At 41.4% G+C, this 20,037-nt stretch overlaps 1 protein-coding gene, 1 long non-coding RNA gene and 1 other non-coding gene across 3 annotated transcripts in view; 1 reads left to right on the top strand and 2 right to left on the bottom strand.

Moving 5' to 3' along the window:
- Positions 1–394: 394 nt before the first annotated feature.
- FABP5 (fatty acid binding protein 5) lies at positions 395–5,228 on the bottom strand. Its single transcript, XM_010951719.3, has 4 exons — positions 5,071–5,228; positions 2,372–2,544; positions 1,907–2,008; positions 395–647 (listed from the first exon to the last, which is right to left on the bottom strand). The coding sequence occupies exons 1-4, from the start codon at positions 5,147–5,149 to the stop codon at positions 594–596; spliced, it is 408 nt and encodes a 135-aa protein (XP_010950021.1). The 5' UTR covers positions 5,150–5,228; the 3' UTR covers positions 395–593.
- TRNAL-CAG (transfer RNA leucine (anticodon CAG)) lies at positions 1,718–1,791 on the top strand. The gene has a single exon. It is a non-coding gene; the product is annotated as a tRNA-Leu (tRNA).
- Positions 5,229–7,395: 2,167 nt separating the features above from the next.
- Positions 7,396–20,037, bottom strand: part of LOC141575574 (uncharacterized) — a 70,055-nt gene continuing 57,413 nt past the window's right edge. Inside the window, exons 2-3 of the long non-coding RNA XR_012503223.1 lie at positions 14,848–14,957; positions 7,396–7,502 (exon numbers count right to left, since the gene is read on the bottom strand). This is a non-coding gene — a long non-coding RNA (uncharacterized LOC141575574). The remainder of the gene's footprint in view (positions 7,503–14,847; positions 14,958–20,037) is intronic.

Below are 20,037 nucleotides of genomic sequence, written 5' to 3'. Positions count from 1 at the left end.
TCAGAAAGTTTATTAAATGAGTTTCTGGCTGCAGAATTCCTGAGTAATAGTTATAAGCACCCGTTAAAAGTACAATCATTAGTCCATGACGGTAATTTCAATTTTATTCTAACATTTAAATTATAAAGTTTACGTAGCTATTTTTTAATGAGAATAGTCTCTGCCAGAAATTTGAGATTCTTGAGTTGATACAAAGTTCACATAGTGCTGGGCAAGCTTAAATGATTGGTAGTATATCTGCCACAGACATAGCTCTACATATAAATTAACAAAATATAATCTCAATGTGATGCTTCAAGGCTACCCCAGAATTTATTCAATTCAAGATCGTTAAAAATTCATCACTAGTTTCCTTTTATAAAGTTAAAAAAAAAAAAAAAGCATACAACACTGGTATAGCACAAACAGATTTATTTACTAACCAAAGGGAGAATCCTGATTAATTCAACACTTTGAAACAGTTGAAGTAAAATGTTTGTGATAAAGATAATTGAACACAGTAATGAAAAAAAAAAGCAGTATGGAGATTTGCTCATTGAACTGAGCGTGTTCATCCTCGCAGCTAATTCCTGTCCAAAATGATGCTGGAATTTTTACTCTACTTTTTCATAGACCCGAGTAGAAGTGACATTGTTCATGACGCACTCCTGGGAGGAAGAATGATATTAAAGAGTCAGGATAGTCTTGCATCACAGAACAATGGTGGTAGTTAAATGTTAGGATCAGAACCCTACAAAACCTTGTCATCTACTTCACAGACGGAGAAAATGCACTTTAGGATTGTTGGGTTTGAAAAGCTAGAACCTGCTCTTTTGCTTAGGACGTTCCTATGTTTTGCTGAAAACTAAATATTGATTTGCAGTATCTAAACTATTCGTTTAATCTTGGCAGATACTAGTCATCATTTTAAAGAAACGGAAAAATGTATGCCCAAGATTATATAGTTATTTTTTCATAAACTGAAGGTTTGAGGCAACCCTGCCTTTAACAAATCTATTGGTGCCATTTTTCCAACAGCATTTGCTCACTTCTTGTCTCCGTGTCACATTTTGATAATTCTCACAATACTTCAACATTTTCATTATTATCATATTGGTATGGTGATCTGTGCTTAGTGATCATTCCTACTACTATTGTAATTTGGGGGCAGTTTTTAGCAATAAAGTTTTTTTTTTTTTTTTTGGTGGGGGGAGGTAATTGAGTTTGTTTGTTTGTTTGTTTATTTAATGGAGGTACTGGGGATTGAACCCAGGGTCTCATGCATGCTACATATGCACTCTACCCTGAGCTATACCCTCCCCTCAATAAAGTATTTTTTAAGTTAAAGTATGTACATTGCTTTTTCAGACATAATGCTATTACACTGATAGTGTAAACATGACTTTTATATGCACTGGGAAACCAAAAACATTTACATGACTCACTTTATTGCGATACTTGGTTTATTGCCGTGGTCTGGAGTCGAACCTGCAGCATCTCTAGGGTGTGCCTGTACTGTCATGTAGCAGCAGAGCACGGGCTAAGCCCAGCTTCCATTACATCCTCCGCTGCATCATCTCACTTCTCTATCACCACAAAGGGCTTTCTTAGTTATTAGTGTTCTTGTATTTATCTCGTTATTTTGCATTTTTTTTCTTCATAAAACCTAGTTCTCCTATTCATGATCAGTGATACAGAACAGTTACATGAACTACAAACTTCAAGCGAGAAGCCCAGGGGAGGGTATAGCTCAGTGGTAGAGTGTGTGGTTCAGCATGCACAAGGTCCTGGGTTCAATCCCCAGTACCTCCAGTAAATTAAATATTTAAATAAATAATCCTAATGACCTCCTCCCATCCAAACCCTTGACAAAGACGCCCAGGGACAAAGGAGAAGCCCAATAAGACACAAGAGGTTAGGCACTTACCACCACTAATTTCCCATTTTCCAACCGTCTTGTTATTGTGCTCTCTTTCCCATCCCATTCCTGATGTTGAACCAATGCACCGTCAGTAAAGTTGCAGACAGTCTGCCAAAATAAAGTGTACTTCTGAATGTTCCAAAGTACATTACAAGAGAGTTTCCGTGACTCATAACCTCCTCTTCCCTTCTGAGTCTACTTCATTAACCGATACCGATTTAGTCAAAATATAATTTATGCTTTCCAATCTAGATGCACATAAGAGATGGTCATTCTCTCTCATGTCCCCTAAACTATTTTTACAAAATAGATTAAGTTGTGAAACTGGTACTTTCAACTAATTTGTCGAAACTCAATTCATAAAATAATTTCAGCCTTTTTCATTAAATTTTTGCCTATAAACCGAATGTTATTAATACAATCTGCCATTGTAGAAGCTTCCATGATTTTATAAGATAAGTTATGACTGACCTGAGTTTTTCTGCCATCAGCTGTAGTCTCTTCGAACTTCTCTCCCAGGCTGCAGGAAAACTGTGTTGTTTTCAAAGTGCTCTCAGTTTTTATGCTGAGGTTTTTGCCATCAAAAGTGATGATACAATCTGGCTTGGCCATTGCACCCATTTTTCGCAGAGCCATTCCCACTCCTGTAGAATGTCAGATCACGTTAAACAACACTGAGACTGAAGTTATCATTTACATAAAAGCAGTAACTCCACTGCAAACACCATGCTGCACACATTTTCACTTATTCACTTATGAGTAACAACTGTGAACACACATCCAGGACTCACCATGCGCCAGCGCTTGACATATATTCATAGAAGCCTTGCAACGACCCTGTGAGAGGTGGAGAGCACTGTCCCCGTTCTACAGATGAGAAGGTGAGGCACTGAAGTACCTTACCCAAGCTTATTTGCTAGGAAGGGATGGGGCTGGAATCCAACACTGCATGTGGTCTGGCTCCAAATCTCAGCTCTTGGCCACCATGTTATGCTGGCCTTCAAAAAGTTAGGGAAGATAGCTGGACTTCCACAATTTCCTCAGTTCTGCCAACTATCATATTATATGACTCCAGGTAGAGAAATGGCCCTTGATAAATATTTGATTAACAGAGTACACAAAATCAAACTCAGTCCTGAGACATTCAAACTGCACAAAGTTTTAAGAGTTAATTGCACAGTAAACTGACTATATTTCAATAAATATATATATACAAAAAAGTTAATTGCACAATCATGATGCTAACAAAGAGGAAAAATCTTACTCTCAAAAATAGTAACTATTTCAAAGCTGTGTGCCTCAAATACTAAACTGATACCATATTTAATTTATAACCTGGGTATTTCCCCTTAATATTAACATTGGGAAGGAAACAGCTTGATGCCAAATCCTGGTTTCACAGATGAGGAGACTACAATGTAAGCAGAATAACTGGCCTGATGATGAACACTCAGCCAGGCTTGAAATGTCCCCCTGGAGCCTTCTAGTCTGCCAGCTTGGGGCTGGTGCCTTGTTTTGTTAGTTGAGCCATTATTTATTCTCACTTTGGCCAAATAAAGGACTCTGCTCTTCCCACACCTTGATTGCTCTCTAATGAATTGAGCCTTGACAACCTTCTTGTCCACAGAACTCTGGAAACAAGCCATCTGATAAACACATTCACTTTCAGTGGGCAAAGAAACAGCCTTCTCTGTTCGGTCCTCACACAGGTAAACACAATATAAATGCTGGATTTCTTCAATACGAGTGCAGTAGGTAACTTTTTCCAGAGTCACTTTGATCCAGGTTTACAGTGGGAAAAAAACCCATTGCCTTCTTGTTTTACTCACAAGGATCATAAATATAGACTCAAGATTCACCACACGGCCAGCCTTAACCAGTCACTGTCGTGCATAAAGGCCAGTGACGGAGTGTTTCTGAAATACTTCAGGGCTTAGGTCTTTGTAGTGACTTCTGCACCAGAAAGCAGTCATGTTAACATTTGGGGGAGAGCAGTTTCTAAAGCATCCCCAGTTCTAGCAGGTGTCTAAGATATGATCTTTGCTGTCTACACCATCCTAGGGGCCTGTGACAAAGATTCACTTTTGTTTGCTAATCTACCCAATGTCTCAACCAGCATGCAATCGTTATCACTGGCTTAGGAAGAAGATAACAGAAAATCAAGCACTACTTGAGTACAGGAACTTGAATCTTCCTACAGAGACTCCCCTGAAGGCTTGTGAAAAGTCAAGTGTCTTGGGCAGGGCCACACCCATCTTGGATGCTGCTGGAAAGCAGCCTCAGGAGGGTCCGGCATCGCTGACTGCGGTTTCCCAACAAAGCCCACTAACTGCCTCTTTGCCCCTCACCCTTAAGATGCTGAGGCCAGGGCTGCAGCGCACGGCCAACCCGGGGACAGACGACCTCACCGCGATCTTCCCACAGGCCACCCGCTCACCGCGACGCCCAGCCCGGCAGTGCCGGCAGAGGGTGTGCGCTGCCAGCTCCAGGCCTGTGAGCGCCGCTCTGGAGCTTGGAAGCGAGGATGCATAGACGCTCCACCGGGGGCTGCGCCAACCCAAACCGCCCCGTTCACCCAGCAAGGGAGGGCGGAGGACCTGGGGATGAGGGAGATGCAGCCGAAAGCGGAATGAAAGCTGAAGCTGTAGCTCCATTCAGACGCTCAAGGATTTCTCCTGGACACCGCGCCCCGGTGGAGAGGGAGGGGGCCACATGCGCCATCCAGGAACTAAAGATGCGGCAGAAAGGGCAAGGGGGAGTGGGTGCGGCCACGATAGAGCCAGTGCGAGAGAGGATGGTGACAGAAGTAGGGAGGTGAAGTGGTGGGAAAGAGAAAAACAGGGAAAGTGAAGAGGGGTCGAAAGAAGTGAAGCTTGAGGTGGGGGGGAGGTGAGCGCGCTAAAGGGCACAAGCAGTGCGGGGTACCGCGTGGACCCGGGGAAGGCAGCAGAGAGCTGGGTGGATCACGAAGCAGATGGTCCCGGGAATCCTGGGGCGGGCAGGAGGCGCCCGGCTGCCGCTCGCCTGACTGCTGGGAGGTGGAAGAGGGGTGAAGGGGTCGGCTTAGGTGCGAGCATGCCGGGCCGCTGAGCCCAGCGCGCCGAAGGGGACCTACAGACAGACCGATACACACGTGCCACGTTGCAGCGCCGCATGGTGGGGAACCTCACCTACTTCCTTCATGTATTCATCAAAGCCTTTGCTCTCCACTAAGCGCCATCTTCCTACCAGCTGCTGAATGGTGGCCATGGTGGGCGCCGGCGGGCGTGCGGAGCGAGCAGAAGAGGGTCGGGCGCCGGGAGTCTGGCGTGCGGGCGCTCGGCCCACCGCGGCTGCTTATAAAGGCGGCGCGCGCGCGGGGGGCGGCGCCCGGCGGCCAATGAGAAGCACGCCTCGCCCGCCGAGCCCCGCCCCCCCGCGCCCCCGGGCGTCGCTCCCGGGGTCCGGATGTGCGAACCCGCCCCACCTGCCCCAGATGCTAGGGCTCCTCCGGAGCCTCCTGCAAGCTGGGACTCGCGCGTCGCGCCCCACGCCGCCCCGGGCGCCAGCCCTGCAAGTTCCCGTGCCTCCTCACGCCCAGGAAGCCAAGGGGCTACGGGCGGGCCTGGCCCGCTCTCCCGGGCCCGCCGATCCGTCGCCCCTCTTCCGTTCAAAACACCCCCAACGAATCAGCTAGCCTTCGCTGGGCTCCCATGGCAGGAATGGATTGCTCAAGAGTCTGGTCTTGACAGATTATTGATAACTTCTTTGTCTCCCTCGTCTTGGTTCATGGTCATCGGACAAACCCGCATCCCACACCCTCGGGGGAGAACCTGTTCTCCCCACCCTCAAACCACCCCCGGCACAACTGGCGCCTCAAGAATGGGTATATACCTGAGTTGAGATAGATCCTTTAATCAGAAGGTGTTGGGTAGGTGGAGGTGTCCCAGAAAGTTTGATTTCCAAACTCAAACTAGGTAGAAGGTGTCAGGTTATGTGACTGCCATTGCTATTAAATGTTCTTGTTCAAGTATGTTTTATTATTTGTATTTTCAGCTGAGTGAGCCCTTTCAGTGTCCCCTCTGACTCCTAAGTCTTTAGACATCATTGCATTTCCTCTTCGCCTTTAATCACGACAGTACCCTGATTTTTTGTGTAGAATGTTGTAATTTTCAAAGTGCACTTGTCAAGGCATCTTGCTTTGTGCTCCTGGGTCCCTGTGGAAGTGAGGTGGGGTGAGGTGAGGAAGCTGCCACACAGAAAAGGTAGCTACCTTGGTGGAGATGGGGTCCATTTATTGAGTGCCAACTTGTGCTGGATGCTCTACCTCCTGGCCACTTTATACCCATTAACTCTGATCGCCACTACATTTTTGATAAGGAGTCTTATCCCAATTTTTTTTTTTTTTAAGAGAAACCAGGCAGGGAAAGTTTGCAGAGCCAGAATGCCTGCCCAGGTCTTTCTTACTCAAGACCTTGTGAAATAGGACCACACATGGCTGCCTCTAGCTCTCCGTCCTCTTCATGAGATGAAGACTAGAGGCGACAGTCCCCTGAATTATACCAAGAGACTTATACCTTCCTTAACAAACTGAAATCTCAGGTTGGTCTGTCGTCTTCCCGCATGCCTCAGGATGTTCACTCCCCTGCACTGTATCCCTTTCAAGTTCCTGCCTGATTTTAGGATCAGCCCAGTTTTCCTTGTGGTACCATTTTAATACTGAGTGACTCAAGCCATATAGTTGTGCCACTAATGACCTGCATATCCCACATCTGAGGCTCTCCTGCTCAGAAAATGGTCATGTCCTGAGGGCAGCTGAGAGCATCATTTGCTCATCAACGTTAAGTGCTGGCTTCCAGACAATTAGGGCAGCCCGCTGCTTGTGCCTCCTGGAGCAGCATCTCCTGTGTGTTCAGATTTATGTTCTTAATGTGCTAGTTCAACATGTTTTGTCAATTTTTGTATAGAATACGGTAATAATAGCCAGGACTCAGTACTGGAATACTAATTTTTAGATTATCATAATCAACCATGCTACCGAAATATTAAGAGGAAAATGGCACTATAGTACTGAATACTTAGGTACTTAAGAAATAGTTTTTAAACCAGAGGCATTGCCTAAAACTTAACTTTCAAACACACTCTTTGATGTGAGGAGTGTGTGGATGAAAAGTATCTCCTGCAGTGAACAGAGGATGTTACAGCCATCAAGCCATCAGCCACTGCAGCCGCTCTGATGTGTGACCAGAGGGGGTTCAGGATGGAGAAAAAACAGGACACTGGCCCTAGATAATGCATATCAAAGGAATAATTTCAGTGAGCCCTGACTCTTGCATCTTCCCATACAAAGAAAAGCACTAAAATCATTAACTTGAGATGTCTGGTTTTTGTGTTTAGCAGTAGTCTTTTGATGTTCAACTACATGGTTGGTTTTTTTTTTTCCCCCTGCAAAAACTCCTCTATATCCCGGCTCCTCCCTTACCTCTTTGGAACAGACCCTCGGAATTCTCTGAGAGGCTGTATCCCAGGCTTAAGTCCTCAGAAATTCTGCTGAGTGAAGCATAATTCTCAACTTTTAGGTTGTGCATTTTTTCAGTCAACAGGATGGTTGAGTATATCTTTACTGCAAAAAGGGAGAATTATCACTTGATTGAGATTAATTACATTACAATAGAGGGAACAAGGAACAATTGTTTTATCTTAGCCTTTCCTTACAAGCGTACAGAATGGTGCTGGTCATTAGTTTTAGAGAAAGCACAGAAACTCACATCAAGTGTTCTTTCATGCTAGAGATCAATAACACATTCTTCTTGTGGATGAAAATGGTTAAAGGACCCACAATTACTAGCAAATCTTCCCCCAATGGCTCTAGGTGACAACTAGTTGTAAGACAGATGCAACTCTAACTCTTTTCTTAATATCTCTGAACTTCAGGTTTCCCAGCTATGGCATTAAGAGTGTAAAAATCAGACTAAATGATTTCTTAAGTCCCTTTCAGCTTACAAAGTTCTCCTGCAGTAGTTCATGGCCCTGGAAAAATTATGCTCAAAATTACTCTATTTCCACCTAGTGGTAAAATGGAATATTTCTCACAGGTTTTCTTTCAGAAGTGTTAGTAGCTTGTCAGCTTCCCGTTCAATCGCACACAAAGCCTTGGTGTATAGTGTGTAATTTTACTGAGCGACAAGTCTCCAGATGCAGTTCATGTAGATACATGTAGATAAATGTGCATTCCATATAGTTAAGTATAGTGTAGCATCATTTCCTAGGACAGCAAGCATTGGTGGGTGGCCTAGGATCACATGGCTGGTAGAAAAAGAGAGAGTAGCACATTAAGTTCGTCATCACAGAGATTACCCAAAGCCATCTGTGTTCAAACAATTGCATTATCTCTGTCCAGATTAATCAAAAAAGGGGGAGAAACAACAAGGTGTGAGCACTATAAAGTGCTACTTCTCAAATCACCCAGGGATCTTGTTAAAATACAGATTCAAATTTGGTAGATCCAGTGTACAAGATCATCCATTTCTAACAAACATGCAGGTGATGCCAATGCTTGGGTCTGGGGACCGTGCTTTGAGTAGCAAGGTGGTAAGTTGTGCATCAGTCTGCACAAGGCTTTGCCATGCCCGAACTTTCACTTCAGTGAATAAGTATTTTCTCCCCGCAAAAATATATAGAAAGGATGGGAAATCAGACAAGCTCACTCCCAAATTATGTTATGCAACATTAGGACTTTTTTCTCATTATCTTGAGGCAGCTATTTTTCTGTCTGCTCATTAAAAATCATGATAGGAGGCTTCAAATGGAGCAGGGAGGGTAAATTATAGGTTTATTTAAACCTAGTCTGTCCCTTACATTTTACAACCAGTTTTTATATTGATGTATAATCAATTTACAGTGTTGTATTAATTTCTGGTGTACAGCAGAATGATTCAGTTACACATAGATATATTCCTTTTCATATTCTTTTTCATCATAGGCTATTACAAGATATTGAATTTGGTTCCCTGTGCTATACAGTAGAACCTTATTATTTATCTCTTTTATATATAGTAGTTAGCATCTGCAAATCCCAAACTCCCAATTTATTCCTCTCCACCCCCTTTCTCCCCTGGTCACCATAAGTTTGTTTTCTATGTCTGTGAGTCTGTCTCTGTTTTGTAAATAAGTTCATTTGTGTCCTTTTTTTTTTAGATTCCACATATAAGTGGTATCGTATGGTATTTGCCTTTCTTTGACTTACTTCGCTTAGAATGACAACCTCCAGGTCCATCCATGTTGCTGCAAATGGCGTTATTTCATTCTTTTTTATGGCTGAGTAGTATTCCATTATATATATTTAAAATATCTTATTTATCCAATCATCTGTTAATGGACATTTAGGTTGCTTTTGTGTCTTGACTATTGTAAATAGTGCTTGTATGAACATTGGGGTGCATGTGTCTTTCTTAATTAGAGCTTCCTCTGGGTATATGCCTGGGAGAGGGATTGCTGGATCATAGGGTAAGTCTATTTTTAGTTTTTTTTAAGGAATCTCCATACTGTTTTCCATAATGGTTGCACCAAACTACATTCCCACCAACAGTGTAGGAGGGTTCCCTTTTCTCCACAATCTCTCCAGCACTTATCATTTATGGACTTTAATGATGGCCATTCTGACCGGTGTGAGATGATACCTTACTGTAGTTTTGACAAGTTTTTTTACTCTGACTCCTTCTGGCTTGTCTTGCTTTAGACGTGCTTTGCATATCCAGCTTAAAGCCAAGTAATCCTTAAGGAAATCCCACTTTGAATCAGCTCCAAAAGAAAATCCAAGTAAGTAGACAGAGCACGGATCTGCTTCTTGTCAGGTATCTAATGCAGTAAAATATTCCAGATAAGAACAAGGTCAGGGAGCCACAAAGCTCAAGGCACACCCTGAACACTAAGTTCTAAATCCTTCAGTGAATCCCGCCACAAGGAACTGACAGTAACCAGCATCCATCAATGGAAGGTTGTTTTGTTTTGGGTAATACGATTATTTTTCATTAAAGGACTTATAAAAATTGAGTTATTTTATGAACTTTGTCCTTTTCCTTAAAGCAGTTTGATTCTTACACAACATGACTGCCATCGCTAACCATTAAAATGTTTCAGGTGCCTAAATAACCCTCTGTAACTATGTGCTTGCTAAACTAACTGGCCCAGAGGGTAGCCAGAGGGCAAATGAGACATCGCAAAAGTTGCAACAATAAAAAGTGATCAGTTTCAAAATAAGACAGACGGCATGATGGCTCATCTCAGTGGAAGATCCATCCATTTCCTTACTTACGTAGGTCTTCTTCTTGTCCACTCTTATGTATTATTGGGCATCACTTTTGTCATTAGCTCTTGGCAACAGATTGCAGAAAGCTGTAGTTTTGCCTAACCCTTTCATGCTTCACATGGGCAGTGCTCAAAGTGTCCCAAGTCTAAAAACTTTTAACAAGACCTACAGGGGCATCTTGAAATAGAATGGGAGGATACTTGCAAAGCTACGCCAGTAAATACAAAATCACAGTGAAATCACTGAGCTTAACAAGCCACATGGCCTCAGAACAACTGTCTTAGCAACCCCAACCTCCTTAAGCCCATCTCCAAGCAAATTGCCACTCCTAATATGCATTATATTACAAGCAGTCTGTTCATGATATGAACAGTCCCCAACACACAGCCAAATGTATAAAGGGTATCTTTGCCCTCTAGAACTTGCAAAAACAAAAAAACCCCTCCAGGTCTCAGGTCAGATTTTTCCACTGGAAGAATTTCTTTTCTTGCAGATTCTACTTCCCGTTTTTCCATCCCATGTGCTATTCTGCAATTGATTAACACCATTTGATCATTTCTTTTCATTTATTTTTTTCCCCACCAGAATTAATGATTTTTCAAATCAAATATACAAAATATTTTGCTTCTGAGCTAGTCATCCTGATGGGTTGGGCCCATTGCTTCCTTTTACCTGAATTAACTTTTAAGGAGAGCTATCAGAATTTAATAACCGACCTAAAACCAACTGAAGGAACTTTCCTATCTTTGGTCTGCTTAAGTTGGTGGTGGGAAGGGCTACTCTGTTCCTTCAGAGGCATTCACAGCACTGCAAAATCAGCAGCCAGGGCTTCTGTGCCCTCCTTTAAAGGAGCCAAGGGGCAGGATGGATACTTTCTGCTTATCTACTCATAGACACTCTGGGCACCTTTTGTTCACCTGCTCACTCCTTCCTTGACCAGACTTAAAGATATAAATTCAATAGCGTGTAGTGAAAGGTTTGTTTTACTCTCCCACACGTTCTCCCCATGCTGTCTTGACTCTTGTGTTCCTGAATTTCTCCTTTCACAGCAATAGTTTCTCAAGTAAGTGACTCACTGTTAATCATGGAAAACCAATTTGAATTCCATTCATTGTGACTGAACCACATTCTGTTTGTTTAGATTGGTTAAATGCTGTAATTTCATATAGCACCTGGGAGTTGAGTGGGTGTTACAATGGAGGGTAGCCATGATCTTGGTTTGGGTCTATTTGAGTAGATGAGATAAAGAATATCTGTGGCACAAATCTCAAATCTTGTCACCTGACAGCCTCAAAATATGTAGTTAATATCTTGGGACAAAGTTGGGGTTCCTAATGGTCTTTCTGCCCTGATAGGTTAGCAGACTGAACACGCTGTTTTTTCAATAGTGCAAGATACAGTGCCTATGGGTCCTGGTTAGCCTGGGACAGGTCTGGGTGATGCTGCTGTCCTGGTGTCATTATGAACAATGCTCTCTTTCTCTCCACGTATCTCAGAGTGAACGATGGTGGATGAAGAGTTGTGAAGTTTCATTCTTACATGTCAGGCAGTTCCAAAGCCTACGTTTCAAGGATGACATTATCATGGGACTCTAGTATCATCTAAAGTAAAACCTGAAGTTTGCCTCACAGGGGCAAGAAAGGCTGTGGGACATAGTCCGGTTTTCCCTTCTCACACAACATCACACCAATACATCATGCGTGGACTGCTCTGCTTACCCACAAACGAAAGGCGAACAGGGCTGTCCACACATGACAGAGTCCTCGGATTCAAGTCAACCTGCCTTTCCAGACCACCTACCAATTATGTGGGACAGAATGCAGTCCTCCTCTTCTAGGAGTTTGTCACTTAAGCTTACACCAGCCAAGGAACTACAGGGTTTTTGTTTTTGTTTTTTCATTTAACAAATATTTGCTAAAATTTTTCTGTTTCAGTTCCATACATTCTGAAAACTCTCTGGTATTAATAGTCTTTGAAAATATCAGATAAATTCACTTTATCTTTATAACATTAAGTGAGTTTTCCAAGAACATACCACACAGTCTTTTTTTTTTTTTTTTTTTGAGGGAGGAGGGTGGCTTCTGTAGTTCTAATGGTTTTCAATTGTTTCTGCAAACTGGATGTTTGATTGTTCATTTCTTTCAACAGGTCACCTCTTCGGCAAGAATAAGGTCAGTATACTGTCTGAATACATCCTATTTAAAATCAACGTGCCAAATGCCACAAATCCACCTGAAGGAAACCTTACTCTGATTAGAAAGATCTTGTCTGAGACATACTGGGTCAGAGGTCATGAAGCAATACACATCACTACCCGACTCCACCTGTGTTTTACAGTAAGTTCATCACTGTGAACCTGGGACTAAAATGACACTTGGCTGTCTCTAAGGTTGTGTTGCGTGCTGAGACACTCAACTTGCCTGATAAAATCTGCCAGTAGGCGAGTCACAACAGGGATTCTCCACCACCTCAGCCAGGCTGCATGAGGACCAGAAAATCCTTCTGTGTTCCCTTTCTTGTGTCATTGACATCATCTTTTGAGAGAAGAGACTCAGAGGCAAGGCTTAAAGATTTTACCACACATCCTCCGATACTTTTGTCTCTCAGTGGGAATGATACGTGGTTTTTAGGGGAAGAAGATGGCTCTGTTACGACTGTATTTTTACACTGTATAAAATATTATCACTTCTGCAGCTATATTATCAGTACATCATACAGAGTAACAGAAACTCCAGTCAGTCAAGAAAGACAGAAAGAGGTAAATAATGAAATCCTCTGAGAAGCCACAGACCCAAACCAGTGTTGCAACCAACCCATGAAACCGAAATAGATCCTGGAACTCCCTTCTTGTCTACTATTCTAGAGTAGGGCCAGTTTCTGAAGACAGGAAAAGATGTCATTACTCATGCCCCTTTGAATGTTACTTTATGTCACTCACTATATGAAAAATTTTTTTTTTCAAATTGACTAACTTTCCACTGTATTGTATTTTGGGTTTTGGTCGACATAATCATTTCTGAGACATATTTACAGAAACAGAAGTTTGGCTTCATTACGGAACAGAAAATCATAACTGCCTAATAATTCATTTGAAAGCAGGTGGGGATATAAGTCACAATTGGAAACAAAATAAAAATCACTTCAGAATTCAGCAAACCTTTCACTGATCACCTTCTGGTAACCATGAATAGAGACACTAAGTCTTGTGAAGAATGTGACGGGTTTCCTCTTGCTTTCATCTTTACTCAGCTGGTGGCAACTGTCCCTCATTTTGTAGGACAAGACTCCAGTTTCTTCTTCACTACTTACTGCCTTGGAGGCAAGGAGGAGAGATTCTCTTTGAAGGCTGCAAGTTTAACTTGCTTGTTCAGTTTCTCCTTACCATCAGCAAAAGGGAAAAATTATGGACACATGTCTATTACTTACAAAAAGAATATCATTCTCTCTTCTCCACATTCTCATCGAACGTTCCAAAGACAAGTGAAAGTAATAGATCTGTTTTATTTTGCAAACATATTTCCGGGATTGTCTTTGGCATCCAGGATTATCTAAGGTAAATGACCATCTCTCAGAGCTTTTCTCTTAACTAAGTAAAGAGTAGTTTACAAGAATTTCTGAAATAAGATTATTGGGATTTATAAGGAACTTTCATAAAAGGATTTGATCTACTTAAAAGAAACAGGTCAGGAGTTTCAGGCACCTGCTGGCAGTTCAGTTAACACTGCCTTTTAGAGTGGTGCATTGCAGAAGTTCTGGCATCTTTAGTACTTCCATCCAAATGCTATGATAACCATAAGATACCTTAGGGAGTCGTCAGTGTTCATTTTTGCTGTAAATGACCACAGCACAGTGTCCAGGTTTAATATGCCTCCAACCTTCTGAATGGTATCCTTTGATACTGAGCTCTTCAGGCCAAAAAAATCAACAATATAAAGATGGTTTTGCAGAGGTTACTCACACATGAGATCATCACACTGGTGCCCTGCCATACATTATTTCTTTGTCTCAGTTCACAGCATATTTCAGAAAACAATTCCAGCTAGAGCGCTAACACTTGCAGTAATGACAGGAGTCCAGGAAGACAGCTGAGTCATCCCGGGTGGAATAAATAAAATCTCTGTGCTGGCTTGGACTGAGGAGATGCTTCCTCTGAGCTCCCAACCGCATTAACCAACATCAAAAATCAAGACTAAACTGAGATTAAACTGAAATGAAGACTAAACTGAGATTGTGAATTAGTACAACCGCTTCGGGAATCTGGGATTCTCTACTACAGCTGAACATTTACACCAAGAGACATACAAAAATGTTCGTGGTAATGTTGTATGTAATGGTCCCCAGAATGGAAAGAACTCAAATGTTCAAACAGGAGAATGGATTTGTTAGTGTGGTTTGTTCATACAATGGAACAGCATTCAGCAGGGAAAATGAAAGATTTATGGCTAATTTTAACCACTTGGACGAATTCCATACATAATGTTGAATGAAAAAACCACACAGAGATTAAAAGCATGAATATTCTGCTTATTAAAAAATCCAAAAATAGGTAAACTAATCCATGATGTTAGAAGCCAAGACAATGATTCCTTTTGGGAAGGAGAGAAGGAGGAGCCAGTGGGTAGGGAGTGGGGGGCTTCAGGGTGCTGGCAAAGCTTTTTACCTGGAAGATGATTACATGGGTCTTTCGTGTTGTGATAGTTCACCAAGCTGTACACATAGGATTTGTGCTTTCTTCTCTTCCTGGTGTTGGGCTTTAATTGCGAATGTTTACTGTTAAAAAGAAAATATGAACGTTAGTGAAAGAACTGGAGGGGGAGGGTATAGCTCAAGTGGTAGAGTGCATGCGAAGCGTGCATGAGGTCTTGGGTTCAATCCCCGCTACTTCCATTAAAGAAAAAATAATTAAATAGACCTAATTACGTCCCCTACAAAACAAAACAACAACCTAAAAGTAAATTTTAAAATAAAAATTAAAAACATTTTTTAAATAAAAATAAATTTAAAAAAGAAGTTGGAAATATCTTACATGTCTCAGGGGCAAAAACAGTAAGGGGTTCAGTGAAATTCTACATCTGTTACTAATCCTGGCTTAGGAAAGAGTCCTCTTAGTATTTTAATTCATTACAGGGTATCTAACTTGAAAGTTTTTACTTCTTCAGGGTTAACCTGACAGCTGGGTGCAGCCAGAGTTGGTTGAGTTCAGCAATTAGGGAAATGGATTTTGAGGGGACCACACAATAACTTTGATCTTCCACTTCACAAGGTCACACTAACAACCACAAGTGTGATAAGAAATATCTGAAGGCCCCTTTTGGAGACTACATGGTGGGGTGGAAAAAGGGTGGAGTTTGGAGCCAGAGGGAAGAGAGTTTGAATTTCAGCTCTGCCACATATTAGTTGTATGATCTTGAGCAAGTCACTTCCTCTGTTTTCTCATCTTTTTGCGGGGCGAGGGGCATGGTAATTAGGTTTACTTACTTATATATATGTATTTTTAATGGAGGTGCTGGAGATTGAACCCAGGACCTTGTACATGCTAAGCACACACTCTACCACTGAGCTATACCCTCCCCCCTGTTGTCTCACCTTTAAAGAAGGATCCTAATACCCATTTAAATGGGAACTATATCACATATATATGGATGGATACTACATATGTAAATATAGCACATGTTATCCAGTGAATGGGAACTATTATTATGAATAGAATTACCTAATCTATTTGCTAACCAAGTAAATACACTGAACCAATATAAAATATAAGTTTTATTTTGTTCTCAAGGTTTTTAACCTCATCTTAAAATGTTCCAAAAGCACAGGCTTAGACCCCAGCAAATAACTGATCTACCTCAAACTGTCCATAGCTGACATTCTCTGTGGTCTCAAATACCTTCTTCAGGATCTATGTAACCGACATGCCCTGAAGACTTACTTAGTACTACAATCTGACTAAGGTCCCCCGAATGAAGACTGCAGACTCCTGCAATGACTTGCACTTGAACTTTTATCATTGGATGCCTCTTAGGAAAAGGGTAAAGTGGAGAAGAGGGCAGGACATGAGCACTAGAGGGGCAGAAAGAGCATGACTATTAACAAAAGGAAGGGCAGGGAAGAAAAAATGTAATTCCTGCATATCAATCTAATCCACTGAAAGGAACGCATAGACTAGGAATTCAGTGCGTGGTATGTTACAGGTGAGCCTGGACATCAACTGTACAAGCAGCAATTTACAGTCTCAGCATTCGCATCTTAAAGCTCTAGTTTCTTATCTATAAAATGGATATAATTAGAGCTTTAAATTTTTTCTTTGGGGGAAAAATGGGTTAATTCTTTAATTGTTAAAAAAGTGGTATTAGTCTCTGTGGTTTGTTTTTTACATCTTCAAAAAAATGTATCGGTCTGAAACTAACTATGGGGGGCGGAGATGTGGAACTATTACAGACCACTTTCCTTTCCATGAGCCTTAAGTATGTGGCAAATGATGTCATGAGTCTTAGGGGCTTTGAATTCCATTCACATCATGACCACAAATTTTCAAGATAAAACTTAAAGAGTTTATTCTGGTTCAGTAGCCAGAAAGGCGAAGAATTGCTCTTCCCTGACTCTGAAACTTCCTCCAAAAAATTTTTGACCTACAAGTTTTGGTTCTGACATAATTTAATTAAGCATGTATGAGACTGCAGCATTCCAGAGTCTGAAATTGATATAATTAAAGTAAAATGTGGACCTCTGATACCATTTTTTAATGTCACACTCCATCACCTCGGTTTAATATCAAATCACAAGAGATATGTTTTATCTGTTAATTGCATTTTACATGCCCTTCATCATTGGCCTCAAAGCAATTAAATCTGAGAAAAATTTACTGAAGCCAGAAGTAAGGTCCAAAATAATCAAGTTCACTGAAGTTGCTTTCACTCAATGATGCCTTTAGCAGATGGATTACCTTTGTTTCATTCTACTATAGCTATTTCATTGTCAAAAATAGATTAAAAACTGAGAGATCTACAGCAAGATTTTTATTTTCAGAGTATTTGTGGAAACCTAACAAAAGAAAGCTGCTTATTGCTCATACTGTATTATAGAAATTATTATGCTTTACAGAAAGCATAAATTATTAACAAACACTAAAAATGAAATGAATAATTTGTCAATTTTGTTTATCCTTCATCTATGAGTTTTGTGAACCACAAAGCATTCTTAGCAGTTTTTTTGCCTCAGATATTCTCTATAGACTGAGGGTTGATAGTTGATGCAAAGGACTTGAGAATCTGACTTCTAGTCAGTAAGAAATCTAACACATCATATTTTTGAATATTGGGTTGAATCATACGAAACTGCCATATTTGTAGTCTAAAAATGGTCAAATTCAGGAAATTTCATATAATAACAACCAAGTAGATGATGAGTTTTGAATACAGGCATCTTGGTGTACCTGGAAACATCACAGGGGTCTTTCTCCATTAAATTGATGTGAATATCTATTTCGGAACTATTGTCGGATCAAGGGCTCGACTGTTCTCTGTCTTTTCCATACCCACTTCCTCCTTCGCCTCTAAGTAGATAACTTCTACTCCATCAGCCCAATAGAACCTCTTCTCTCCAAAATCATTGATGATCATTCAGGCAACTGCCAAATCCAAACACTTCTCTATAGCACATATCATGTTATATAATCTAAGAATTTTATAAATATTAAATTATTTAATCCTCATAACAACCGTATGATGTATATACCATTACCATCTGTATTTTATAGATGAGGTAATTGAGGCCCAGAGAGGTTAAGTGATCTGACCAATGTCACACAGCTAGTAAGCAGCATAGCTAGGATTCAAATCCAGGCACTCTGGCTCCAAAGTCATTGCTGCTGACCCCTCAACCACAGTAAGCTGGATTTGTTAATCTCATTGGTCTCAGTCTGGAGCATCCTCACCCCATTTCCAGTGGGTCCTTCTCTATCAGATCTTTCTTGACCTCTCACTACTTCAATAAACTTGACACCTCTCTCTGTCTTTTGAACCCCTCTCTGTAATGAGTACAAACACACTTACACTTATTTCCATCTGTGTTTCCCGTTAGTATAACCTCCCTGATGTCCTCTCCTTTTCTAGTTCCTGGAGTTTTTTCTGATTCTAAATATTGAATGTACCAAGGCTGAAGCCTTTGAGCTCTTTTTCCTCTCTGTTCACACTCATTCCTTCAGTGATTTCATCCACTTTAGGTTGCCAACACCATCTGCACAAGACAACTCCCACATCTATAGCTCCTGCTTAGAATTCTGTCCTGAACTCCAGACTCACGTATAAAACAGCGTCCTCCTTAACTCCACTTGGTTATTTAGTGGGATCTCGCAGTTTACTTGTCCAAACAAAACTCTTGATCCTTGCTTCCTCCAACAAACTCCATCTCAGGTCTTTTCCAGCTCAGCCAGTGATAGCACCATGCTCCCCACAGCTCAGGGCAAAAAAACGCTGAAGTCAGCTTTTATTCCCCTTTCTCTCTTACACCCTGCAATCAATTAATCATTAAGTCTTATTGGTTCTACTTTCAAAATATATTCAGAATGCAACCTCTGGCTTCTGCCTCCACTATTATTAACGTAGCCTGAGCCACCATCATGTCTTACCTGTATCAACCTTCTAACTGCTTCTGTTCTTGCCCCTTTAGTTTTCTTTTTGCCCAATGGAAACCGAAGTGATACTATTAGAATATAAATTGGATGTCACTCCTTCACTAAAATCCTTCCAGCAGGTTCACATCTCATGCTTAATGAAAGTCAAAGTCACTTTCACTGGTCCCTGGTACCTCCCTGACCTCACCTCCTTCTACTCTACCCCTGCTTAGTTTGCTGCAGAAACACTGGCCTTCTTGTCATTCTTCCAGTGCTCCAGGCATGTTCCCACCCCAGGGCCTTTGCACTTACTGTTCCAGCTGCTACTTGCTACTCTGCCTGGAACATTTGTTTCCTATAGCCTTGCTCTGTTACCTGCATCTGGTCTTTGTGCAAATGTTATTTTCTCAGTGAGGCCTTCCCTGATCACACTATTTAAAACTGAAAGCCCCTAACTCTAACATTCCCTATCTTGCTCTCCAGCCTTACTTTTTCTCCATATCTCAATCTAACAGTGTATATTTCACTTATTAATTTATTTTCCATCTCTCCCCACTAGGATCTAAGTTTCATCAAAATTCACTATTCCAATCTCAGCACCAGCCAGTGCCTGTCACAGAATAAGTACTCCCCAAATGTTGGCTATTCTACAGCTCAGCCTGTGGCCCAGAGTAGAGAACGTGTTGCATCTTGGATAAATGCTGTTGAGTGGATCAGTTCATTTGTGGTTGAATATGAGTTCTTCTTATCATATATCTAAGATAGCGTAACATCTCTATAAAGATAACTCCAAGCTCTATTTCTAGTCCAAACCTCTCTTCCAAACCTTAAAGTTGCCGTATCAACAGCTACTTCTTTATCTCGCCCTAGATGGTGTAGCACCTCCAACTCAGTCTAAAGTTAAACACATCTCTGACCTCTCACCACCCAAGCTCAGTTAGCTTTCTAATTTATTAGCACTCAAGACCTTATCATCCCTCAGTCAACAGTCATTTTTGTATCCACGGACTTCAATGTCCCTATATCCAAATAATTATCAAACCCTGAGAGTTTAGCTATGCAGTGTTTCTCTAGTTTGTCTTTTGCTTTTATTCCCACCGATAACACCCTCATCAGACCCCGATTATCTCTTTAGCCCATCAATCCAGTCAGCCAGTCAGTCCTCCATCTGTCCCTTCATCCATCAGCAAACATTTATTGAGTCCCCATTGCACTAAGTATTTGGCCCATATTGTA

The sequence above is a fragment of the Camelus bactrianus genome, chromosome 29, assembly GCF_048773025.1.
Source record: "Camelus bactrianus isolate YW-2024 breed Bactrian camel chromosome 29, ASM4877302v1, whole genome shotgun sequence".
In the NCBI taxonomy this organism is placed as follows: Eukaryota; Metazoa; Chordata; class Mammalia; order Artiodactyla; family Camelidae; genus Camelus; species Camelus bactrianus.
The sequence above is the reverse complement of the archived record's forward strand: the minus strand, read 5'-3'. Positions and strand labels throughout refer to the sequence as shown.